Source organism: Plutella xylostella, chromosome 29, assembly GCF_932276165.1.
Source record: "Plutella xylostella chromosome 29, ilPluXylo3.1, whole genome shotgun sequence".
Lineage (NCBI taxonomy): Eukaryota > Metazoa > Arthropoda > Insecta > Lepidoptera > Plutellidae > Plutella > Plutella xylostella.
In genome coordinates, this window is record NC_064009.1 from 4,661,663 (window position 1) to 4,681,071 (window position 19,409).

The 19,409-nt window shown below is 40.1% G+C and overlaps 3 protein-coding genes across 6 annotated transcripts in view; all 3 read left to right on the forward strand.

Annotated features, from left to right (window-relative positions):
* The window catches only part of LOC105386451 (proline-rich protein 36), a 37,135-nt gene extending 34,534 nt beyond the window's left edge, over window positions 1-2,601 (forward strand). For all 4 annotated transcript variants that reach the window (XM_038114577.2, XM_038114581.2, XM_038114572.2 and 1 more), the window contains one exon: window positions 28-2,601. In XM_038114577.2, coding sequence (XP_037970505.2) covers window positions 28-1,335 — 1,308 coding nt within the window. In that variant the 3' untranslated portion in view covers window positions 1,336-2,601. The remainder of the gene's footprint in view (window positions 1-27) is intronic.
* Window positions 2,602-10,990: 8,389 nt separating this feature from the next.
* On the forward strand, window positions 10,991-11,464 carry LOC105386429 (protein cornichon homolog 4). The gene has a single exon (XM_011556989.3). It carries the CDS (start codon window positions 10,991-10,993, stop codon window positions 11,462-11,464), a length of 474 nt encoding a protein of 157 aa, XP_011555291.1.
* Window positions 11,465-11,478: 14 nt separating this feature from the next.
* On the forward strand, window positions 11,479-14,850 carry LOC105386428. The gene is made up of 4 exons (XM_011556988.3): window positions 11,479-11,917; window positions 12,092-12,449; window positions 12,580-12,859; window positions 13,260-14,850. The coding sequence occupies exons 1-4, from the start codon at window positions 11,479-11,481 to the stop codon at window positions 13,569-13,571; spliced, it is 1,389 nt and encodes a 462-aa protein (XP_011555290.3). The 3' UTR covers window positions 13,572-14,850.
* Window positions 14,851-19,409: the final 4,559 nt, after the last annotated feature.

Here is a 19,409-nt window from a genome sequence, read left to right on the forward strand (position 1 = left end):
TATCCTAATATGTATGTTGTTTTGCAGGGTCCCCCGAGCGCGCACAAAGCGACGGTGTCGAGCAGCGGCGACGAGGAGACGCCGTACGACCTGCTGCTGCAGCAACAGCAACTGCTGCTGCAGCTCATGCTGCCCGCGTCGCCCGCGTCGGCCTCGGCGGCGTCCGACGCCGGGTCGCCGCCGCCGCCGCCGCCGCCGCCGCGCCTGCAGGACATGAAGGTGTCGGACCTGCGCGCCGAGTGCAAGCGCCGCAACCTGCGCGTGTCCGGGCCCAAGCCGCAGCTGCTCGACCGCCTGCGCCCCTTCCTCGTGGAGCGCGCGCCCTCGCCGCCCGCGCCGCCCTCCCCGCCCGCCCCGCCGCCGCCCCCGCTCGCGCCCGCCGAGGACATCGTGCAGTCGCAGCGCCGCCAGATCTCCGAGCTCGAGCGCAAGCTGGAGGCGTCGCGCCAGCAGCTGGAGGCCGTGCGGCGCGACGCGGCCGGCGCCGCCGCCTGCGACCAGTCGCGCCGCCTGCTGCAGGCGCACCTGTGCGTGTCGCAGCTGCGCGCCCAGCTCGACGCGCTCACCGCCGCGCCGCCGCGCCTCGTGCTGGCCGCCGAGCCCGCCGCGCCGCAGGCCTACATCCTCAACGGCGTCAAGGTGCTGCCCATCGCCATCCTGCCCACGCCCGGCTACGAGGAGCCCGCGCCCCCCCCGCCCCCGCCGCCGCCGCCGCCGCCCCCCGCCTCGCCGCCGCGCGACGTCGCCGACGACAGCCAGATCATGGACGACGTGCTCGAGATCCTGGTGGAGACGGGCGAGCTGCCCGCGTCCGCCGTGGACGCGCCCGCGCCCGACGCCACCTTCCTCTCGCCCGCGTACTCGCCGGTCTACTCGCCCGCCTACTCGCCGCGCCAGCACGACGCCGACGCGCTGCAGCGGGAGCTGAGCGACCTGCAGTACGAGATGCTGTCGCAGGACATGAACGGCAACTGCCCGCGGCTGGACGAGCTGCTGGGCGAGGGGCCGGCGCGCGCCGACGACGAGCTGTTCGGGGCGCTGCTGGACGCGCCGCAGCCCATGGACGTGGAGGAGCCGCTGCTGCCCGCCGGCTTCGACATGGATGAGCTGTCGCTGCCCAGTCTGGACGAGGAGCCGCGCTGCGAGCTCGACCTCAAGGAGTTCGGCATCGAGCTGGACGCGCGGCCCTACGCCTGCCTCCCGCCCCGCGCGCTGGGCCCCCGTGACCCGCTGCTGGGCGGCGCCCTGCCCCCGCCCCCGCGCGCCGCCCTGCACGCCGCCCGCCCGCAGCGCAAGCACTACTCGTGGGACCGCCTCGAGTTCGACGCCACCTGACCCCGTCCGCTCGCGCACGCGCTGTGACCTGCCGAGGTTATACAGACTATGTGTGTGGTGAACGTCGGTCGCCGGACGATGGATGTTATACGTACTAGTCTCTCTTCAGTGAATCGTTCTTCCCTCGTGACGAGTTGTTGTGTATAGTTGTAAGTGAAACGCCAATATGAAACACAAAGTGTTGACGTTGGAACAGACTGCGTACATTAGTGTATTACAGTATTCTGTACTTAATAGTGGATACAAAATATTTATACGTCGCTAGTTCGTAATTTTAGTTAGGGGGTGATGCACCACTTGCAGATAAGTTCCATTTAGATTGTTATACAGTCTAGAATCAAATATATTAGGTGGATTTTTATATGGAAATACTAGTTTAAATGTAGGTAATAATGAGTGTATTATTGGGTGGTGTAAATCCCTCTGCGTTATGTCAATAAGTGAGTGTCCTCCGCGGCCCGCGCGCACTAACATACTCGGCTCACACATTATAAATCCATTTTATTTACTATTTATAAGCATTATCTACTTATGTATATATTGAAGTTTTTATGTAATAATACTCAACATAGTTGTGGATTTCTGCATTCCGCCCGATGACTAAAACTTAGGGGAAAATTTAACGTAAGGAAAGTTGTTTTTATTTGTTGAAGTGCATCACACCAGCCTACAGCGGTGACGCCGTGTGCTGGTGCTGTCACGCGTTTAATCAGTTTATTGCCATGTCCCTCCGCCGCATGGTTTAGCTTTTTCCCAATTCAGAATGTGACATTCCAGTCTTGTTGAAGTGTATAGCGGCATATCGGTAGCCTGGCGGCTCTCGACACTGCCTCCACGACGCGAGGGCTATGCATGCTACTTGAAATCTCTGTAAACCTACCCGGTATTAGCCGGGATAACCACAAACATGACACCAACATGCATATCACCGAGCTAATGGAAAGATATAGATAGAATTAGCGAATAATGTAATGAGTGGAGAGGGCCGCCGCCGCAGCTCGCAAGCCATCGTCATGGGTGGGACCACCTCGGGAACAATGTTAGATACGAAATCATTTAGTTAAAAGTAGACCAGTTAGACATTGTCACACAAAAAACTGTGCAAGCGCCTTTTACTATTGTTGGAACGAATATTCATAATTACATAGCACACACTCGTTAATTATTTCACTATTATTTATTCTGATTGATTTTGTTATGCCTTTTTGTTCATTAGTCTTGAGTGTAGTGTGATCTTAGAATTACTAATTATGCAATTTATCATTTAAATCATTTAATTAAAGCTTTTTGCAAAATCATAACATTCTACAAAAATGTATCATTCCAGTAATAGTTGTTTTAAGTGTAGGGTGTTGCGGCATCGCATCGATGTTGCCACTACTTCATTATTGCACTTATCATAGCATGTCTTCATGTATACTTAGTTATTTTCTGCAATAAATTGGCACTAATAGTAAAAGGGTCAGCTTGCATAAGTTTAGCTTGTGAATATCTTAATTTATGTATGTTTAAAATCGTTTTGTATTCATTCAGCGCATGTGTGTTTCCCATTGAATTAATTTATTTCTCATCATCATTTTGTACCCTTAGCAGTCACTTGAACATTCATTATGTCATAGAAGGAGTGCATAAAATATTGCCATTTGTTTGCATTTATAATTTAAATATTTGAATATAAGATCGGTTACAACGAAGTTGGCACTAGCATCGTGTGCCAACCACATTTTGTCTTTTTTGTTCATCTGAGTGTTTTGAAAAACTATGGTAAGGTAATTTAGAAGTGCGATTATTTAAGAAAGGGTTCGTTCGTTGTATTTATTTATCCGATATTCTTGTCGTGACATATTGTGTCCCAGCATCTGTTTTTAAACGATAGTTGGGTTTGGTTGTGTGTCAGAGCTCTATCTCATTTGTCCGCATGGATGGATGAGGGTACTTAATAAGCCAACTTGTAATCTATTTTATGACTAATCTCTTAACAATTTGTGCGTTATGATTATGATAATAAATACTTAATAAAATAGTTGGTGTAAGTACGCTCATAATTGGATTGGTGCTATGCTAGATTAGAAGATTGCTACGGAATGTAAAACATTTATCGATATTTATAAAACTGGCTATTAAAACTTTCGTACTTAAAAAAACAATTTAAAAGCCATATTATTGTATAGCAATTTCATCTACTGAGTAAATTAGATTATGTGAGGCGCATTTCCGTAAGAAACAATAATGAGATCAATTACTATTCCATTATAAGTAAGTAACATATTACTACTTCCCAATTTAGATTAATTTCGTAATATCTACTATTTGCTCATATCAAAATTATACATTATTATTATTTTTTAGCAAAAAATATATTAGTGCTTTTCCTTTAGCTAACTGTAACTTTCAAACTTAACATTTATAATATTATAATGCTCTCATAAAGTCGTAATAATCAGGCCTAGCATACAAGTAGGTACTCCTGTCGAATTACATAGCGTAAATATATTTAACGAAATACTAAGTGAGATTAATGTTTACTTAACATATTATCTGCATATTTGTTATTATTGTTGTAATTATTTTAAGGAGAGTTTTAATATTTGTTTCTTGTGTAGACAATAGGAAGTGATAACGATAACTGATGACATTTTGTATCTATAGGTAATATTGGCTCTCTGCAATCTTTACATGGGCAGTCTTAAACGGATTCTTATGGTTGTAAATGATGTAGTGGCATTTGTTGTAGAATGGTTCAAATATCTGTTTGTCAATTCGTCATTGTGTATGTGCCCTTTACAAAACGCGATAGTCGAGAGTAAAACAGCTTTAGACAGTATTGATCTCATGTCTACAAGCTTGTTATATAATTACTTATACAATATAAATCACCCAGTTTCTGTTACCTTCTTACTTTTAAATGCTATTTATATAATTTATATAGTTGTAACAACAAAGAAGCATTAAACAAAGCAATGTGATAAATGCCGTAGTAATGAATCCTGTAGTGTTTGGATGAATATACATTAATACCTTGCCCTGTGTATATGTCGCCTTGTAAATATTCATCAAGCCTTTAATAGCTTATGTTAAAATTAAAAAGTTTTTGACACAATTAAAATATAAGTAGTTTTATTTGATAAAAACTCATCAGGTATTTACGGAAACATTATTCCAGCCAGATAGGTAAAAACATTGACTTCTATACTTATTACTTTTTGTATTTTTTTCTATAGTAGAGCTAGTTGAAGGTTTGTACCCGGCCTGGGTGGAAAAACTGCCCAGGGTGGGGAAACAGAGGTAAAATTGTAGGATTTCCTCTAATCGACCAGTGAAAATCGACTCAAATTAGTATATTTTTGAATTTGGCGCTGAGCTAGTGTAGCGCGTATATCGCTAGGTGGCGACTCTCCCGTTTACTTGCCACTGATCGAACCACGCTCGAAGGTATTAAATACGCGTACTCCCCATGCAGGTGATAAGCCACTTAAGGTTTCAATATATGTGGGAGTACTCAACATTTCGTAATAGTAGGAAACACGTGTGTTACCTGATTTAGATCGTCTATCATATCACAGATAATCAGGTATCACATAGATAATGAGGTATAATAATAAAAGCCAGTTAATTAAAATTAATATTTGTATTGTGTTATAGTAAACTTAACCATTAATGAAAATAGTAAAATCACAATAATCAAACAACTAATTTTAATGATATAAATAGATAAATCAATTAAATTATTTAATAAATAAAAACAGTGATTAATATATAATTATAAATTTATTATTAAACCAATATAACAACAATCAAAAGTAGTACTTATCTTATCATTAGGTAGCACACTGCATTAGCGGGACGACTGTCTCCGTCCACGTCTCAACCAAGACTAAGAATCTAACGACCAGTCGTACCGCTTTTATAGTAAAAATCCCACTCCGTACTTTGTACCGGACCAACAATACGAAGTGTGAATACATTATTTCTATGTTATTAAATGTATACATTTTATCTATATTAAAATTAATCATTATAATTATATCTATAAGTACATATATAACACGTGCGCCTAGAAAAACAATTTAGCAAGGCAAACAAGCTGCAGGTGCAAACTACTACTCCCCACTCCACTGGTATAAAAGTGATCGCTCGAACTGTCGACGGATCAGAAGTTGTCCGACTGCGGACACGGCAACAAGGGTGCTCTGAATCGTCTCGTCAGGTGATATCTTTCCAATGTCTATTTTGATGTACCTAATTGTAATTTATGATTCAATATATTATTTTATTACCGCAACCCCCTTCTTTGTCATTTCGCTCCCACATCAGAAGCGGGATTAAAGGTGTTATGTAACACTGACTCATCTTGCCCACAATGACTAGGGTGCACACACGTGTGACTGACTTGACATGTGGACATGTGTGGACATATGTGGACATGTGTGGACATATGTGTGGTCATGTGTGGACATATGGTGTGATCATTTATGGTCATATGAGAACATGTTTGATCATATGTGGACATATGTGGAAGTGTGTAGAGATGTCTGAAAGTGTTTCGACACACGTGTGACAGGTGACAAAACATGTGAACTTGGCGACAGAGATTCAACTTGTTTTAGTTGACGTGTACAAATGCTAATTAGGTATTTCACCGACCGAATGGCGTAGTGGTTAGTGACCCTGACTACTGAGCCGAAGGTCCCGGGTTCGATTCCCGGCTGGGGCAGATATTTGTTTAAAGACAGATATTTGTACTCAGGTCTTGGGTGTTGATATTTATATTTAGTATCTATCTATCTATGTATTTGTGTAGATATATCAGCTGTCCGACACCCATAACACAGGTTCTGCCTAGCTTGGGGTCGGATGGCCGTGTGTGAGATGTCCCCACATATTTATTTATTTATTTATTTATTTATTATTTCAAGGTCATCTCCATCTGAAGTTAATATTTATTTATTTGCACTGGGAAAAACGTAATAAGAACAGTTAAGATTATTTTCTGAGATGATAAAACAACAAAGGGCATCAGCTTAGAAACTGGTTGAAATTATCGAACGGAATACTGTGTGTATGTTGTTCTCAGGTGACACAAACGAGGGCATCGAGTAAAAGCGACACATAATGGAGGTAAAGACAACTCTTCATGATGGCTGTTATCTTTCGAAATAATATGGCGTGGCGGCGCGGTATGACAACCTACGAAGACCGACCTACAAAGAAGCCTCCAAGAGTTTCGCAAGTATCGTTTCATGATATTACTTGGCCCCAGTTTAAAGAGCTGTTTTATTCAAGATTTAAAGAAAGAAAGAAGATTTATTTGTGTGGAAGCTACAGCAGCAGCAAACCTAAGGAGAATAAATGCCTATCTAGCTAAACTAGTCGATATCATTCCCCTAATGAACAGATGGAATAATCAGTTTGGAAGGTTGGTCAAAGCCAGGCGGTGGAACACAAGAGTTCAGGGCAAATACAGTTGGATCATAGTTGGTTTATGTCCACTCCTCCTTCTATTTTGTGTTCACATTCCATGATCAGCAGTAGTTGCGATAGTCGAAAGCTGGAGGATTACTCGACTTCAGTCGTGTTGATTTGAAATCCATAAGTTGTTCATGGATGGGATGTTCTGTGCTGTCTTTAATTTTATTTAGTCCCCTTTATAGTTGACCCTGTCCTCTTATGTGAGGTGGTGCAATCAGATTCATAGAGAATGATTCATGAGAGATGTAGAGTTTTTGGTCAGAATAGGCCGAGCTACTAAGAAAATACTGTGCTGCTTCTTTGCTAGTTACAGATGAAGTTATCACATGAGGACGTGTGATGTGACCCGTCTGAGAAGGCTGTGCGGCGGCGGTAGCAGCGCGGACTGGGCGGAGAGAAAGCGGAGAGCGACATGTGAAGGTCATAGGTCGCTGTGAGGAGTCATAGGTCGAGCCATTGGAATGCAAGGTTGTATTGTTTTGATTAATGGTCAACGGTACAATGTTGACATTTTAAACCTGAATTAGTTGCAAATACGCTAACGTCGGGTTTGCGATGACCGTGTTAGTTAATCACGAATATTCATCATGAAACAGGATCATGATTGAAAACTTATTAAATTTGTAGCAATTTGTGGTCTAATTGATTGAAATGGTAAATGTTAAGTAACACTCAGTACAGTGTGATGATTCCGCTTAAGATTTAACTAGTAAAGATACTAAACTCAGCTGTTTCCCATTTGTTATCTTAAAATTATAGAAAAGAAAGAAGTTATGTTTGTTTTACCCTGACACAAAAAAATACATTGCTAAAAAAAGCTGTTGACAAAAATAAAATAAATGATATTTTATGATTTATTGGAATAGGTAAAACAGACAGAGCAAAAGGAGATTCCTATTTTAAAGCCATATTTCAAGTGGCCGAGTTTCTATGAGATTAAAAAGTTTTAATTTAAAGAAGGGAAATACGATCGTAGAAATACCATAATGAAGCCAGTAGGTCATGTACCAGATTCGATGTAATTAATTACGTTGGTGATCAGAAACATTAAGGGCATTGTTGAAACTTGAGTAATATTCTATGAGCCATTTGGTAGATTGACTAAACCAGTAGATAGTACGTTATCGTAGCCCATATTAGTGGTCGGTTACCCAGTGATGGGTACTGATCGGTGCGGGTGCGGAGCGTGTGGCGCTGGTGGAAGTCGTACTGAGCGAGTAGAGAGATATGAGCGATGAAATTCGCAGCAGATGGACGGTGGTAGATGGATGATTACTCAAGTCACTCAAGTTGGTCAATACCATCGAGAGATATTATAGTTTTTGTTGATGAGAGCAATGGTACATGGCTTTACTTGCATCTTAGTCTCGGTGATATTATTTTGTCACGTTCAGTAATCAGTAAAGTAATGGATTAATTATGAGATAGTTCAGTAATACGAGTACCTTACAGAAAAGGTAGAATTTAAAAGAATGACCCATAACAAATGATGGTCAGAATACTCAGGATATTGCAGAGTCGGACAAAAACTATTGTTGAACGCTGTCTTCGTTGAAGCGTTAACCTTGAAGGAATCTAATAAGAACCCAAGTAGTGGAAGTTTGAGAAACGATTAATCTTGTTTTGACAGACCCAATGCCAATAGAAAATAGGTATTCGAGGGATTAATAAACTCGACAGCAAGTTTTAGGGTCCATGTATCATCACATCATATTAAATGAGTTATGGGTATCCAATGATACGATAATTTAAGATTAGTATCCTTAGATATAGGATTTGAACTAACAAGTACTTACAAGTGATTAAATCATACTGGATTGTGTTTGGCGTGTCAATCATATTGTCTGGCCAACAGTATTATTGATATGTTGAACAAAACACTCCGTTTGATTTGTAGTTGCTATTTGATTTGGCATAACCATGTGATTTGGTTGTTGTATTAAGCCATGAGATTTGGCGTAACCATGTAATTTGGTTGTTGTTGTATGAAGCCATGAGATTTGGCGTAACCATGTGAGTTGGTTGTTGTCTAAAGCCATGAGATTTGGCATAACCATGTGATTTGGTTGGTAGTTGTATAAAGCCATGTGATTTGGCATAACCATGTTATTTGGTTGTTGTATTATGCCATGAGATTTGGTGGTTGTGTATGAAGCTATGAAATTTGGCATAGCCATGTGATTTGGTTGTTCTGTAACGCCATGAGACTTGGCAAAGCCATGTGACTTGGTTATTCCATGACGCCATGAGAATTGGCATGACCATGTGATTGGGTTGTTTACTGACGCCATGTGAGTTGGCGTGACTATGTGACTTACGTGTTGACCGACGCCATGTGAGTTTGCGTAACCATGTGACTTAGTTGTTGACTGACGCCATGTGATTTGGCATGACTATGTGATTTTGTTCATGACTGAAGCCATGTGAATTGGCATAACTATATGATTTAGTTGTAAATTTACGTTGACGCCATGTGAATTGGCATTACCTACATTACATTAATAGGTTTAAGTTTTACGCATACAAAAATGTATTCTGAATAAGTATAATAATTTTATTATTACGTGATTGGATTGTTACTTATTGCTATGTTGGCACAGCTATGTAAATTTTTCATAAGTGATATACTTGTGAATTGGCAACGTTACATTAATAGGTTAAAGTTTTACGCATACAAAAGTGTATTCTGAATAAGTATAATAATTTTATCATTACGTGATTGGATTGTTACTTGTAACTATGTTGGCACAGCAATGTGATTTTGTCATAAGTCATATTCTTAAGTGCTACGAGTATGTGTTTAATTTTAAGTAAACATTGTAATTAGATTTACGATAAAGTAATTTGATTGATTGATACAGAAGTTGTGCTGTTGTTACATTAGCGAATAGCACTAGAGATAAATACAACATTCATTTACTGTAATTAAACAAAATATGTTCATATTGTCTCTTCTATCAGGGTTGTTTTGGTTGAGATTAGTTTGTTAGTAAGTTGAGTTATTGCTTTAAGCAATGGGACTTCCTTTTTGTACTGTTTTCTTTAAGTTTGTGAGTTGTTTGTTTCTTTTGTATTACTTTCTTTTGGTGCAAATGAAGTGTATTGTATTGTATTGTAAACAGTTCATATAGTGTAAGACTACTTTCTAAAGAGCCATGTTGGCTCATTGTCAGGATGGTCGTGTGGGAGTACTCAACATTTCGTAATAGTAGGAAACACGTGCGCCTAGAAAAACAATTTAGCAAGGCAAACAAGCTGCAGGTGCAAACTACTACTCCCCACTCCACTGGTATAAAAGTGATCGCTCGAACTGTCGACGGATCAGAAGTTGTCCGACTGCGGACACGGCAACAAGGGTGCTCTGAATCGTCTCGTCAGGTGATATCTTTCCAATGTCTATTTTGATGTACCTAATTGTAATTTATGATTCAATATATTATTTTATTACCGCAACCCCCTTCTTTGTCATTTCGCTCCCACATATATTTATTAATCATAATAAATAGGAGGCTCCTTTCGTGCACCTCCAAACATGTATGGCGAGAACCTGGCGCAAACCGTCATGCGTTGTTTGATTTTATGATACCTGGATTTTAGATTTATTTAGATCCTATAAAGGGTGTAGGCCACGTCTGTCGCATGCACCTGGACCGGTGGGCCCGAGTTTTCACCAAGTGGGTGCCCAGTGACGGACATCGGCGCCGAGGAAGACCTAGGCGGAGATGGCGGGACGACTTGGACAAGTTCCTGCCTGAGTGGTCCGAAGTTGCGGGGGATCGCGATATTCGCGATCGTTGGACAAAACATAAGGAGGCCTTCGCCCAGCAGTGGGACACAAACTAGGCTATATATAATAAATAAAGGGTAGGGGTACAGTAATGATTCACATCCACATCACACCTCAGTATAAACTTCGTTATGGTAGCAACTTGCGTTGGACTTGGCTTGTTGTTATTATTATGAGGTAACTTAGTGACAGAACGGAACATGGAATGACAGGATATGTCTGACAATTTATTTGTCAAACAAATTCGCAATTTTGCATCGCATCATTCATTCCTAAATTTCCTATTTCTTGATTATTTGCCGACAAAAGACAAATAAAATAATTGTTGTTACAGTTCTATGGCCTGCTTAGTCTCGAAATAGAAATTTATTTAATAATAGTGAGCCGTGGTGTTTAGTTATGATATTAAATGAAGTTTTACTTTTCTTACTTGCATTGATTGATGTCGGTGCTATTTTATTTGTTTTAGTTTATTTCATAATTACTCTCTCAGACTTGGAATGTGACTACCTGAATGCTAATGAGTGCTGCGAGAAGCTCAACTATTGGTTGTTGCCGAAATATATCGCGCATACGTTCATCACATTTTTCCTGCTTCTGCACGGTCAGCTGCTCCTGTTCCTCGTGAACCTGCCCCTCTTCATCTGGTTGACCTACGAGCTGTTCACCATCCCGCAGGGGAACCTCGGAGTCTATGATCCCGCAGAGATACACAACCGCGGACAGCTAAGGAAACACTTGCGCGATGTTATGATCTACATTGGGTACTACTTGATATTTTTCTTCATATATCTGTACTGCTTCATATTGGCCCTGCTCAAAGGCGACCCTCTTCAGAGACACGCCGATGACCAAATTGTGACTGAAATCTAATAAACGACTACAAAATGGCTGCTGAAAATCAGTGTTGCAAGGTGGAGACACAAGAACACATAGCAGCTTATTTAGAGAATAGAGAGTTAGTGCGTGAACTACAGCCTTTGACATGCGACGTGCGGCTGGTGGAACAGGTGGCCTCCAACTACATCATAGTGAAGCGCATGCTGGGCCACCTGCCCTGGCAGGACCAGATGATCTGCAAGTCAGTGTGCAAGATGTGGTGCGACGCCGTGCAAGCTCTTCAAAGGGAGCTCCAGGGCCCCGTGGACTTTGTCTACGAAGTTGTGGAGGACGTAGACAGCGGCATGCTGAAGAGTTCAGGCAGCTTTTCAAAAGAACCCATGGCGGTTATTGTTTTTACAAACTTTGGTGGTTTTTGTAAGATGGGCAACTGCACTCTCATGTCCCCTCGCCCATGTACGCCGGCTTGCAGTGAGGTGCACTGGAGTAAGTATTCCTCTTATCTATAATATTCTTGAAATTCCAGTAGACTATAAATAGACCTTCATAATGTAAGCCTCAGTGATGTTACGGTACTGTTAGAATAATGGTTTAGGTTTTAACAAATGTTCTTATTTAAATGTTTCACACTTTCTAAAATGTTGTTTTTCTCTATTCCAGTGCTGGACTTTTTAGATCAAGAGCTCTGCTTCCCCAAAGACTGTGATCTGATTGTCCGAGCTAGTTACCTCTGCTATATGCCACTGGCTTCATCGCCATCTTCAGCTTACACAATAAACCGGGACATGATGACTACCACATTACCATTTATATGCGGCATCTACATACCAAAAATACCCAATGTGCAGTACGAAGTTGTGAACATCAAAACCAATAGTGATATGAAAATGGACTTCTTTGATGTTGTTGATAGAATATCATCAACAAGAACTTTTAAGGGGATTCTGGTTTTCGTCACCGACAAATACATGTTAAACTCCATTGATGACATTACCTTTTTGAATCATTTCAAAAAAGTGTAAGTACCTATATAGTTATTATGATGTTAATTACATTATTTACCTAAATATAACAAATATTACACAATGTATTGATTGTGTAATATTTTTCAGTTGATTTTTACATTCATAAACATATATTTATTTCAGTCAGCCTGAAACACCTTACGCTCTTGGTGGCTGCATCATCGAGGACACCATGTTTGACCGCCGAGACCTGTCCTTCTTCATCAATAATGTGAATACAGACGTACTGCACCGCGACGCCTTCATAAGCGAGAATGTTGTGTCAGTCTGCATGTTCACCGTACCTAAAGCACAAGAAGCGCAGGATTCAGGATCTAGTTGTAATGGGAACTTTGAAATGTTTTCCTTGATCATCGAGTCTTCAGATTGGTCTAAACCGAAAATACTTAGTGCTATCAAAGAGGTGTGTTTACTTGTCTACTACTATTTATACTATTTTTGTACATCTATTCTGTGTAGGATAATAATAATATAATACCATTGTTCCATAATTCAAAACATCTTGGTTGACCATCGTTATTTTACAGCTATATTGATATCGATTCTGAAGGCAGAAATTTTAAATTTAGCTATGTCAAAACCTTAATTTCTTTGTTTAAAATTCGACTCTATGATTGTTTCCGTAAATGTCATTTTATGCTAGCAAATTTTTTAGTTTGACAGCGTTAAAATTAGAATTTATGCCTTCAGAATCAACATCATTAGCTGTGTTGTAACCAACTTATTATAACGTTCTGCCATCTAAAATCTTAACATGAATGTTTACAGAACTTATGAATTCCATTAAAATTTTACTGTTTCAGTTTGCAGAAAACATCGATCACTTCGAGCATTCAGTGGTATTCAAGCTGTCGTGCATCGGTCGCGACGAGCGACACGACTTCGAACAGAAGAGTTTTCGCACCCACTTCCCCTCCACCCCCCTCATCGGTTGCTATGGCAACGGCGAGCTCGGGGTCAACCACCCCCCGCGCCCGGAACCTAAACTAAAGCCCTCCGCCAACACCGTCAAACGGCAGAAGCGCCTAATCGCAGAACTAGGATTAATGTATTCATATTCTACAGTGTTCGTGTACATGGGATGGGGGAAAATAGTTAAACCAGCCAAGACTTAAATGAAAAGCTGTAAGGGATTTTCTGCCAGTTTCAGGGGACTGAAAACGTCAAGTGAAATAGAACTTAAGTATGACACGCAGTAGGTACTTTGATTGGTTGAATTGTCTTGAGAATTCTGCAGGGTTCCGATGGTTTAAGGCGATATGAAACCCCAACTAGCGCCAATTGATAAAAAAATGTAACTTCCGTTTGAAAGGGTTTTTACCAAACTGTCAGGGCCATCGCTCCTTCTTTCTAGTGTTCTCACTAAAATGATATCACCTGTATTTCCGGTTTTGCAATTCAAAAATAGTGATGTGCCGCCACTATCAAATTCAATATCGACTAACTGAAGTGGAAATATCTTAAGAGGTTGAAATTTCCGCTAAAGAGGTGATTCAATCACTTCCTAAAGTGTTCAAACCTGTACCTGGCTCCTCCCAATTATAGCAGGAAAGAGAAGGCTGCAAAAAGCACATAGAACATTCCCCTAGTCAAGCGGCGGCACTACTTCCCAAAGATCCGTTTCTTCTCAGCCAGTACTATTCCCTGCAGTGCCAAAGGCGTATGTTTCCACGCAAAAGCCACATAACTTTAGGAAAAGTTTACAAATAACGCTGAACGTAGAAGGAAAAAGACGTAGGAGAGTCCATGTGGGTTCAACTTGAAACAAAAAAGAAAAATAGATATGCCACCACTATTTTTGAATTGCCCAAAACATGTAATCGTATCTGAGGTAAAAGAATAGACTTTAGTTGGGGGTTCAAATCGTCTAGACCAGATTGATATTATTGTCTCGCTAGTTGTAACTATGTGTACCTATTTGTTTTTTTAACTAAACTGCATTTATTATTGTCATGGGTAATAGCTAGATATTGGCTAGCAATAGGTGTAAGTGATACAAGTACATTTTCTGATTTTTTCATGATGATCGTAAAATAAGATAAATATGATTTTCAATTTCATGAAAATATGACAATTTACTGTAAGTATAATATCATCACATCAATTTACTCACATAAGATTAAATTATTCTTTATGTAAAGCGTAATGTTTTAAAACTTATTTATTGTTTGTTTATATTTTATAGCTGACAAAAATGTGATTTACTTACTTAGATTTTATATTTTTTCCTATAAAATACCTGCCTAATTCATAATGTTTGTAATCTTAACGTACGTAAACATAAAACATAACCATTACTCATAAATGTGTCTGTAGAATTTGTCGCTATGTTTATCATGGTTTTTACCATATTAATACCAGAATTGAAAGTTCATTAAAATCTATATAAGTACAGTGAAAGCAGTTTTCTTTAACTGTGGCTATTTCAGATTGCCAGACTTTGTGAATCCAGATATACCTAACTGCCATCATGTACCTACACTCAGTACTAAATTTATTATTTTTCCTTTACTTTACTTTACTATAAAAGAAGTTATCTCCTAAACTTCTAATCTTGTAGATACAATGTTAGGAAATTTTATCAGTGTTCGCTGGTGTGCGCGCTAAGTGTTTTTTTCTTTTGTGGTGCTCTCTAAATCACGACCTCAAGAGACGACTCTTGGAGCCATAGGACATCGGTCACATAGAGAAAAGAACACTACGTATCGGTCATCGAACTTCGTGGGTACACACACAAACAAATTGACAGATATTTGCAACTCTCTGTCACCTACCTCATTCTAATGGAAACTGGAGGTAGTTGGACATTTAGCTAGTTTCATCTGCCAACCTCAACGACCATCCCTCGTCCACGTCTTCAACCGTTAACCGCCGCGGTAGAACAATGCGGACTCGAGTAAGTATACCGCACTAGCTGTTCGACGTTCCTATATATACGGCCCCGTCACGTGACTCAATAACTCTTTGAAGCATACCATCCGACGCGTACTACACTATCCCGTGGCCCTACGCGGCGCCATGGATCAAAATTCAGAGTGGAGAGTGGGTGGAAGATCGAAGAGGTCAAACTCAATTGCCCAGCCGGACAGCAGTCTCTGCCAGGTTAGTTCCCTTATTTTCTCCTTATTCACGATATAACAAGATCTACGGTTATATGTATAAATAACTCACACATTTGCAAGCTTGAAACTTTGCGTTTGACGCCCTGCAGCCGGATAAATAGCCAAGCTTAGAAAAGAGTGGTAGGTGTATTGGATAGAAGAGGAATGCCGAACATAATAATATTTTTATTTTCCTTGGGTGACTTCGGTGAATTATGATAACTTATGATAACTGATAAGTTTGATATCACATGTAATCTATCATTATTAATGTATTAATCATCTAGGAACATTATTGCAAAAAGCTACGTGAATGTGGCATCTGTGGCCGATGTGGCTAGGTATACTTATTGTGTATTTCTTAACCGGGAGGGTCGCTAGTGGGAAATGGGATGCTATTACGACGAATGCGGGACGTGTGAAATAAGACAGTTTACTCATTCATTTGTTTTGTTTTCTATTTTTACCGCCATTGTTTTATTGAGCCACACATAAATGCAATACATCTGCTCATGTATTTGTATTAAGGTAGCCCAGTACTATACTCGGACAACAGAACTTCATAAGTAGAGTTAAGTACTTACAAGATAGCTGTATATAATGTATATGTAGGTACTTATTCGAATTTAACAAGATTTTGCGTAATCTAACACTCAGACATCCATTCTTACGCAACAGTGTAGTATCATCGTATGCCGGAAAGCTTATAAAACAGGAATTAAACTTAATGAGCGCCAACCTAACCAGATAGCCGGATAAGTGAAATTTAATCTTGAAGTGAGGATGCAGTTAAGATACCTGCAGCCTGCAATAAGTGCAGACTGCATGAGTGCATGAATAGGTTGTAAGTAAACTAGGGTTTTTCAGAACCATGATGGCTTTACTGTAGGTACTTAGTTAATTTACGTCCTGTATACTGATGTACTAATGGAATGTGAATGAATGAATGATGAGTAAGCTGTGCACTTTCTGAGCACCAGACCAGACTTACCTTACTCTAACTACCTATAGGAAGCTGGTTAGCTGGTACCTGCTAAAAGCCTACAGTTACCTACTAGGTAGTAATTTTGTATAATGTTCAAGTTCTAAGACGTATGTATACCGAATGCTATTCCACGTATACTTGTACTTCGATCTACTACTATACAATCTTACTTCTCTACTCCCAGAACCACCAGAACCCTCTCCAGGGTTGGTCAGTAGGAGTAGGAAATGCTTTCTGCAGTATGGCCACCTAATGCTACCTCTTCATTATTACTTTTGTAAATTGTTAAATAGATACTTACTAAATTAAAACTCAGTAAACCCGAGAACATTGCCCCGGCTCTGAAATAAACTCTGAACTTTCGATAACGCCAACAGTATTACAGCAGTAACATTTATTACTAACCCCTCATCTAGTACTCTAGGTGAAAACTACATGTACCTAGTACATGCTTTAAAACATAATGTAAGTGGTAAATAGCGACTCTCACGCTAGCACCATCAGTCTCGAGGATAATTAAATACCGACTTTGTTACTTTCACTTGAACTTTTATTGTGCTTTCATTGAAAAGGTACTTATGAACGTAAGTAAGAGCTTAATCTGGTGCTTACAGCGCAAAGCAAGTGCTTCGACTAATGTTTACTTACGGCACGAGATACGTTTATAAACACTCTTGTTTTATGACAATAGAACAACACATGGCATTATCGATGCAATCATGTGTCAAGAAGATACTAGATTTCGAACAATTTCGAATGTCCTCTCTCTCACGTAACGATAAAATCTAATCATAACAATTTACCTAATTGATGTTACCTATTAAACGAGCTTAATTTTTAAAATTTAACTAATTAAGTCTTTAACTTAATTTGTAAGGTTATAGAATAAAAAAAGTTCTAGCCACGACTTTTGATGGTCACATTCACGTGACTTTTTACTATGAAGAATGTTTTTTTGTCGTATAACATAAGTTTTAAGTGCAATGCTTTTGCAGCCCCCTGTATAAGTGTTAACTATAAAATTTAGTTGGTTGATAACTTTAATTCAGAATAAACGATAGTATTTACTACAAAGCATGTACTTAGGTTGATACTAATAAATAATTTGTTGGTAGGCCTTAGTTCCACTGGAGTGAATGTTATTGGACTTTCACAACTTACCTACAACCTAGGTACTCTGGTAGGCTAGGTACTCCTTTCTCTCTGTATCAAAGACCTGGGAGAGAAATTCAGTGTTCTAGTTTTCCTTTCGATGATTTTAAAGTGCCTATTCTGCAGTGTTAAGTAAATCTTGATACCGGGTATAAATGTAAATGACATGATCCCTAAAAAACAATAATAAATTTCAAGTAAAATCACGTAAAACTGAACAAATACCTACTTTTTTTTTTTTTTTTTTTTTTTTAATAAATGATTATCACTCCACAGACTTTATGTCCGTGCCTTTTGAAGAGTGGTAATTTTTATGACATAGTTTTTAATTCTTTTATCTACTTTCTACTCGGTAAGGAAGTTTAGTTTATATATATTATCTTTTATATATATTTATTTTGTCTTTAGTTTATATATTCTTTCTTTTATATATATATTGTTCTTTTTCTCTTTTTTTTTCACTGCTGGGGGAAAATCCACATGGACACCTGGGAAGAGGACCCAGGTAGTGTCGGGCGTTAACCGACTAAAAACCCCCAGCCGTGTATCTCATTATACAAGAAATGTCTTTTTTTTTTTTTTTTTTCCTTTTTTTTTTTTTTTTTTTTTTTTTTTTTATTAATGGTTTTCAGAGTCACACTTACATTAGTAATGGCAACAAACTTAAGAAGGACAGGGCCAATGCCAGCTTTCTTCGGAGAACTTAGTAGACACCTGGCAATGGCTCGGCCCCTCAGTCGTTATAGGTCATGTTTTGCCTGATGTTAGTGTGTGACTCTGTTCTTAAAGATAACTTATTTTAATTGTTAGTTTTTATAATAATTATATAATAATCAATTTGGCCTATATTTTGAGCTCTTAACCAAAATTATATTTTATGTTTTATTCCGCCCCGTTATGCCTTCTTAACATTTCCCCAGAAAGTGCAATGACCTCTTCGTCTCGATTCTTAACTGCCATTTTTAGATTGTACTCGAGGATGCGTTTCTTTGGCGCTGTTATTGCCGTTTTAGCGAGGTTGCCGATAGCGTCCTCGGTGTCATCCGCATAGTAGGTGCAGGTGGTGGTGTGCCTCGACAGCGCCACTACTGCGTGAGGTACGCTATCATGCAGCTTTATTTTATCTTTTGTTCTAATGATAATAACGGATTCGTACGTCAATCCCTGTGCTTCGTGTATGGTTAGGACGCGTGAGCCCATTCCTTCACCATACCCTTGGCTGGTCAAGGTCTCTTTTTCTTCCTGTGTATGCACCAGGAACAGAGTGTTGGTTTGGGATTTGGGAATTACTGCGTCTGTTAACCTTTTCAGCTGCAGGGATTGGATGCGCGCTGTGGCTGCGTATATGCCTGAGTATACTTCCTTTAGGGCGTATGCAACATCCATGGGGTTTCTGTATGAGCACAACAGCTCCTGGGTGATGTTTGCTACCAGTGTTGGGCGATTGTACCTAAGCTCGAATAGGTTCTCTCTGTCGATATATGGTAGCTGATTGATGTCTCCGATCAGAGCAATATCACAGGCACGAGACAGGTGGGCGGCCATTACGATTGCCCCGAAATGGTTCATCAGGGCTTCGTCAATTATCAGGCGTTGGCATCCGACATGTTCTCTAAAGCCGTTTACCAGGACTGATGCCATCGTACGCACCCTAGTTCTGACCATGTCACCAATACGATGCGCTAGCCTGTTTCTTATGTCGATGGCCGCCTCAG

What these genes read in the sequence shown, in the direction of transcription:
- LOC105386429 (XM_011556989.3), top strand. Translation starts at nt 10,991, where the DNA reads ATGATATTAAATGAAGTTTTACTTTTCTTACTTGCATTGATTGATGTC.
- LOC105386428 (XM_011556988.3), top strand. Translation starts at nt 11,479, where the DNA reads ATGGCTGCTGAAAATCAGTGTTGCAAGGTGGAGACACAAGAACACATA. An exon ending in TTGCAGTGAGGTGCACTGGA is followed by an intron (nt 11,918 to 12,091) that starts GTAAGTATTCCT and finishes TCTCTATTCCAG; the next exon opens with TGCTGGACTTTTTAGATCAA. An exon ending in TTGAATCATTTCAAAAAAGT is followed by an intron (nt 12,450 to 12,579) that starts GTAAGTACCTAT and finishes TATTTATTTCAG; the next exon opens with TCAGCCTGAAACACCTTACG.